General features: G+C 50.7%; 2 protein-coding genes across 2 annotated transcripts in view; one reads left to right on the forward strand and one right to left on the reverse strand.

The window, feature by feature from the left end:
* EP300 (E1A binding protein p300) overlaps positions 1–4,736 on the reverse strand; it is a 62,094-nt gene extending 57,358 nt beyond the window's left edge. The window contains exon 1 of the mRNA XM_009086534.4: positions 3,337–4,736. Coding sequence (XP_009084782.1) covers positions 3,337–3,430 — 94 coding nt within the window. The 5' untranslated portion in view covers positions 3,431–4,736. The remainder of the gene's footprint in view (positions 1–3,336) is intronic.
* LOC127059143 (translation initiation factor IF-2-like) lies at positions 3,833–5,258 on the forward strand. Its single transcript, XM_050970104.1, has 2 exons — positions 3,833–4,170; positions 4,352–5,258. The coding sequence occupies exon 2, from the start codon at positions 4,483–4,485 to the stop codon at positions 4,975–4,977; it is 495 nt and encodes a 164-aa protein (XP_050826061.1). The 5' UTR covers positions 3,833–4,170; positions 4,352–4,482; the 3' UTR covers positions 4,978–5,258.
* Positions 5,259–6,897: the final 1,639 nt, after the last annotated feature.

Genomic DNA, 6,897 nt, shown 5'->3' on the forward strand with positions numbered 1-6,897 from the left:
GGCGATGTAGTCAGTGTCATCTTCTGTCAATGTAACCCTGCTAGTACTGAAGTGTAACAAAGTCACTGTTGTCACCAAAAGATGACCCCACTGTAGAGTTGTAATGGCCCTCAGAAAACTTAAGACCCGGACAAGATACGTAGATCATAACCATTCTTCTTTGCAACAAATTTAACACTTAAATAGAGAAAGGGGGAAAAAAATGGTAGAAAAACCTGTGTAATTCAAGGGAATCCCACACAGTTCTGTCTCTGAAATTATTCTAGACCTACACAACATTAAAGGAAAAGTGAGATTATTCAAAAATTTTAACATATTAGAGGATGCTGCAAGTACCAAGACTTTCTAAACTACTATTACAAGATGTGCTACACACATTTCAGTTTGCATCCTTAAGGTTGAATTGGCATTAAAAAAGCAACTTAAAAGGACACTAATGCAGTATGTTCCATGGCAAAGCAAATTCTGAGCAGGGAACACATGAACCATCTATAACTTTTAAGACCAAAGAAGATGCAGCACTGCAACAAAAGTGGGAAATGTAGCTATATTAGGCTGCTGCCAATAAATCAAGCCTATTAGGACAATCTCTGCTTACTTCTTTATAGAAGAAAGCCACCGACATTAGAGATTAGTACATTCCAGGCCCAGAATATAAGTATCATCCAGGTCTACAGTGAAAACACGAGTTAGAGACTCCTCTTGGTCTTCAATATAAACATACTTAACATCTTCAAGTTTGGGAATAAAGTAACATGAGTTAGCCATAATTTTTACATATCTAACAAACTAAAACGTTTCAGATTAAAAAACTAATCAAAAAGTTAACAGCAAAAACAGCACTATGCACAGCTGCTGCAAAAAAATTTCATCAACAATGCAAGTGCCTTGCCTTTCTCCTTCTCTCTGATAGTGCTGAGAATCTAACAGTTTTAAAAAGAGTGCTTGAGTAAGTACATAAGTACCATGTTACTTATTTCCTATTATTAACAGAGGAGTGGGGAATATACGAGATTCTATAAGTGGAATTTACTTCATGACAGCTGCTTGCACTATTTCAAAGCAAATTTAACCAGCAGATAGGTTAAAAATTTGTAAACTTCAAAGCAGTTTCCCACAACAGAAGTGTGACAAAAACTGCAGTTTCAAGTAGCAAATAAAAAAAATATAACCTTCAAAATACATACATTGGTTCATAGGTTGGATTTTATTCACAGAAATAGATATGTCATGTTAAAAAACACAGAAAGTAAAACTGTCCCCTAATTAAAAAAAAAGTCACAAGATTAAGAACTCTTCAGTAGTGCTTATGTAGCACAAATGAAGTGTTTGCACCATTATGTACTTCAGCATAGCTACTAGGTGATGACAGTCCCAATCACTTTGGAAAAAATTGAAACTGTCTGAAAAGTACTGAAACTGTCCAGTCCCTTGTGTTTCACCAAAACTGTAAAAAGTCCATTTATTAACTAAAAAGCTGCCCAGTAAGTTAACAACTGAAGACTAAGTATTCTGTGAGAGTCTGCACCTGTTAAATTGAAATACATTCACAAATTATCCAACCTTTATTTGACCACAAATGTCTGAACTTAGATGGGTGTTCATTTGAATCAAAACGTGCCTTTAACTTTCATATTTTTAAAGTATCAGAACTTTTCTCACAAAATATTTTTATTTCACCTCTCTAAACAGAGCAAAATAACCACTATCAAGGCAAATTTAAAACAGTTACTATTGAATTAACCACTGTTTTCCAAATCTAGCACAAAAACAGGCAACAACTCGTTATAGCCAAAGAGTAGCTTCTCCAACCCACTTCCTAATATCAACAGGTCTCTAGTAAGAGAGTAGAAGAGTCATGTCCTCCACTTACAACACAATATTGACTGTATTTAATATGCACTAAAAGTCACACACAAACTTTTCAAAACTAATACGTCATTCACCGAGAATAGGAAAGGCAAAAATCAAAATTTTGGAGATGATCCCAAGTAGAATCACATCCACTGCTCAAAGACCTATTATTAAAAATCTAGTGTTAATTGTCAAAGAGCTTGTCAGAAAAAAAACCAAAACAAAACAAGAAAACCAAAACAAAAAAACCCAAATACCCCAAAAACCAACAGCAAGAAAACAACTCTTCCCTCTCTTCCCTTTTCTTGCCAGCTGTTAACTGCACTGAACAAGAGCACTGGTGCCTTCAGAAATGCCACCACTCACCAGACTGGCAGGAGGAGGCCTCCTCCACATCCCATAGATTAACAGGATCTAATGTGAGTTCAAAGAAACTCCAGCGGGACAGGTAACAGAGTATTCTCGTAACAAAATGACACCAAATATTCACCTGCTTCGCAAGCAGCATTAAAAGGCTGAACAGCCCTTTGTTACTTCCTCCCCCCTCCCAGTACAACCAGTTCATATTTGCTAGGGATTGGGACACCTAAAATTTCCATGCTCTAGCTTGCCTTCCCAGCATCACCAAAGACCTTTGCAGGACTGCAGAGAAGCCCCTTTTCTCTTCACAGCTCTTAAGTCTACAGGGGAATTTCAGACATTTTGGTCTTGCAGCAAAGAAACAGGAGATGCATGATTAACTACACTCCATATTGATTCTTAATGCAAATAAGGTGAAATAAAATTTCATCTTTAAGAATATAAGAGTCTCAATAAACCTTATGCCCCAAGCGTGGCATCTGGATTTTGGTTTTAGCTGTTTTTCCTAAAGCCGATGGTCTATTTGAATCAGAAAAGCAGTATTTGGATAGACTTCTGCAGGAAGAAGAACGGAGGATTGTAAAAAGTAAATCGTATAAGGAGACTGCACATAAGAAGGAAAAAAGAAAAGGAGCAGAGAAATAAATCTCTCGTTTCTAAACAAGCTGCAAAAGAGCCCGTATATGCAAAATAAAATACAAAACCAAGAAACTTGTACACGTAATTCAACAATTAAGTGTACAAAAGCATCGTCATTAGCACTACTTCGTATTTCTGCAACTGGCTTTATGCATAGACAGGAGCTCGTAATCGCTACTATTGTGAAAGACACGAAAATGACGAACTGTTAAGTCCTATCTGCAGCTGATCAAAAGCACAATAAACTGAACAGCTTTACTTTCAATCACTTCCAAAAAACCAGAAGGGCGAAAACATCAGAACAACCCTCCCATAGCCATTAACGCAAATAGCTTCAAATGGAGCGAGAACAGACGGGAAGGAGAAGAGCAGGCTCGAGCTAACAGCAGCAAAAGGGAGGAGGAGATTTAGGCAAAAGAGGGGAGAATAGGGCAGTAATTGCGGCACCGAGAAGCGGGGAGGCTCTGGGGCCCGGAGACTGACCTGTGCCGTCGCTGGCGGACACGGAGAGCGCCGGTGAGGAGAGTTTAGGCCGCTTGGCTGAAGGCGGGCCCGGCTCCACCACATTCTCGGCCATTTTTAATTTTTTAGACAATCACTCAGAGCAGAGAGAAGGTGGGGGGTGAACCCCAAAACCTTCACGTTCTTCTGGGGCCCGGAGTCAGGTGAAGAACAACAATAAGGCCGAAAGCAAGGAGGAAGATCTGGTGAAGGGGGGCCAAGTTCCCCTTTTTCTGCTCCTCGGGCTCTGGGAGGGCGGCAGCGGAGAAGCTGGGAGAGGTGGGAGCTGGGGCGGGCGGGGGTGAGGCCTCTTTCCCCAGGCGAAAGGGCTGAACGAAGATGGGAAGAGCAGGTAAAGCCCCCGCCAAAAAAAAAAAAAATTTAAAAAAAAATGGAGGCTGGTGGATATTTAAATTTTTTTTAGTAAAATTAATCCCGGCTGTTGTGCTGGTGCTTCCTCGCCGCCGCCACCATAATCATCTTCATCCTTCGGGGGGTCTCCTCCTCCTGCTGCCTCCTCACCGCCGCCATCAGCCTCTTCCTCCTCGGCGCCGTCCTCCTCCTCCTCATCGCCACAAGGAGGCGGGCGAAGGAGGGGAGAGGAGGAGGAAAAAAGAAAAAAAGATCACCGTCCTCTAGCAGCGGCTCCTTCCCCCTCCAACACCACCCTGCGAAAAAATACCCACCGCCAGCGACAGGGCTGGGGGGGAGGCGGCGGGGGGAGTGGCACGGCGTGCGCGGGGTCCCCAGCTCCACTCGCTTCTTCCTCGCCCGTCGCTAATGGCTGCAGAAAGGGGAGCTGTAAGGATGAGGAGGGTGAGGATAAGTCCCAGGAGTCTCCGCTTCACATCTTGTTGTGCAGGGAAGGAGGAGGGGTTGTTGTCCTGATGGAGGCAGCACCGATCGCGGGATGGGAAGGTGGGGGGCGGGTTTCAACACCCTTTCTGCCCCCCCTTTTTCTCTTCTTTCCCCTTCCTCTTTCTCTCGTTCGCAGTAGCAGGCTGCCCCCCCCTCCGGCGCAGGCAGAGGGGCCGATCCACAGCAGCGGCAAGAGGAGGAGGAGGAGGAGGAAGAAGCCGGCCCCTCCCGCCCTCTCTGCCTACCTTCCCCCTTCCCGGGCGGCCGAGGATGGTGGCAGGGAGGGGGCTGCCTGTCTCAGCTCCCCCGGACCCACGGGCGATGCGGGGCGCGATGAGCGAGGGAGGAGACCCTCGGCCGCTGTTCGGGCGCGGGGGACTCCCCCTTCGCCTCTGCGAGGGTGGGGAAGGGAGCGAAGAGGTTGGAAGTCGGGGTGGGAGGGGAGGCCGCGCAGCGACCCCTCCGAGAAGAGGATCGAGAGGTAAAATTAAAATAATAAAACAGGAGAAAAATCACGGCGGGGAAGGCCGGGGGATTCGCCCCGGAATGGCCGGGCGGGGGAGGGGGTCCCCGGCGCGCCCGGGGGGGGGGGGGCCGGGGCGGGACGGCGGCAGCGCGGGGGCCGAGCGCAGGCTCCCTACTGCCCCTGCCTGGCGCTCCGGGAGCGTGTTTGCGGAGCGGGCAAAGCGGGGGCGGAGGGCAGTGCGGGGAGAGAAAATTCCGGGAAAAGGAGAAGAGAGAAAAGGAAACAGAGAGAGGGAATAGCGAGGGGACGGGCAGGCTGGGGTTGGGGGGGGGGGGGACGTCTAGGCTCCTCGCTTCTCTCCCCGTCCCCTGTCCGAGCCCCTGGGCCTCTGTGCGCTGCCCTCCCCCTGGCTCGCCCCGTCCGGCTCGGCCTCTCGCTCCCTTCTCCTCCCTCCGTCGCTCACACACAAACAAAATGGCGGCTGTTGTTCCTTCGCTCTCCCGAGCCCTCGGAGGGAAGCGGCGGTGGCGGCGGCGGCCGGAAATGAGCCAAGAGAACACGGGGGGCGGGGCCGCCACCGGGGGCGTGGTCAGCCCTGCGGGCGGGGACACGGCGGGGCGGGGCCCGGCGGCGCTAGCGCACACAATGGAACGCGGGGCGCCGGCGGGGTGGAGGGAGCGGCACCGCCCCAGCCGCCGTCACGAGACCGCGTTTATCCAATCAGCGCTCGCATCTCTCCGGCCTCTTCCGCAAACTCCACTGGCCCCGCCCCTTAAAGGCGAAGGGTTTTTCCCTTAAAAAAAAAAGAAAAAAAAAAAGGGCTCCTTCTTCCTGCCCCGCCCCACACGCCCTTATCTGTCGGCCCAAAAGTGCGCGGCGTAGGCCCAGGGGAGCCTGGCCGGACCCTGTAGCCGCCACAGTCTGCTACACAACCCGATGTCTGCTGCCCGGCCCGGTGGGCTGAGGTGCCGGCGGGAAGAGCGCGGTTCTTTCGCCGCCGCCCTCCCTCCCTCCTTCCTTCCCTACCGGCCGCCGGCTCCCGGCCGGTTCCCCGCTGCGCCGGCGGGCGGGGCGCTCCTGCCGCCGGTCCCGGGCCGTGCTGCGCCACAGACATGGCAGCCCGGGCCGGCAGCCCCCGGCCAGCGAGCAAAGGGGCCGGGGACCGGGCCCGCACCCCGAGGCCCCTAAGGTGGGCGAGTGGATGTGCTAATCACACAATCGGAGAATAAATTAGACTAGAAAAGACCTCTGAGATCATCGAGTCAAACCTGTGACCGAAGGCCACCATGTCAGCCAGACCATGGCATTGAGTGCCACGTCCAGTCTTTCGTTAAACACCCCCAGGGACGGAGACTCCTCCACCTACTCGGGCACCTCCCAATCCCTAATTGCCCTTTCTGTGAATAAATTCCTCCTCATCTTGGGGCGCTCTCTACTGCCCATCCCGGGGGTGCCCAGAGCTGCCTCAGACTCCCGTCGGCGTTACAAAACAAACAAAAACCCCCAAACCCCACACTTTTACGCCAGAGGGTACATAAGCCCCGCGCTCTCTGCCAGAGCCCTGCGTGTGCCGGGGATGGCGCAGGGCACGGTATGAGGGATCGCAGAGTCCTGACAGCGCTCCCGCCCCTCAGAGGGGCTGTCGCAGGCGCAGGTGACACTGGCGCGGTCCTTCGCCAGCCCTCTCAGCCCCCGAGCCGTCCCAGAGGTTACGGTCCCGCCACGAGTTCTCCCCAGATCTCTGAGGGCTCATCCGTGAGGAAATGCCCCATCCCTTCGGTGCGTTTGGACTCCGGGCCACACACCATTACGAGATAAGAGTGGAAGGGAAATGCAGGCACGTGCGTGTTTTTGACGGAGAATCAGGGGCTGTTGATCCAAAACCGGACATTTGCGAGGAGGACTTCCCTTGCCGCTCAACCTCAGGGCTCAGCTCTCTGCAATCCACGTAGGAGCTGCAGCAGGTATTTGGGAAGAGCCTAGACTAAACACAGAATCCATACTGCAGCCTACAAGAGGAGCCTACAGACGGGAGGAGATTCACAGCCCTGTAAGTTATCCACTAGCTCCCTCACATACTCCCACTCTTCATCTTACCTTGTTTGGGTTTTATTTTCAACAAGATTGTTCTTGTCTCCCCCAGCACAAAAAGGGAAACACAAACCACTCCAAAAATGCCCAAAGATTGGATTAGCCCTCCTGAAGAGTCTTGAAGGCAG

Source organism: Serinus canaria, chromosome 1A (assembly GCF_022539315.1).
Source record: "Serinus canaria isolate serCan28SL12 chromosome 1A, serCan2020, whole genome shotgun sequence".
Lineage (NCBI taxonomy): Eukaryota > Metazoa > Chordata > Aves > Passeriformes > Fringillidae > Serinus > Serinus canaria.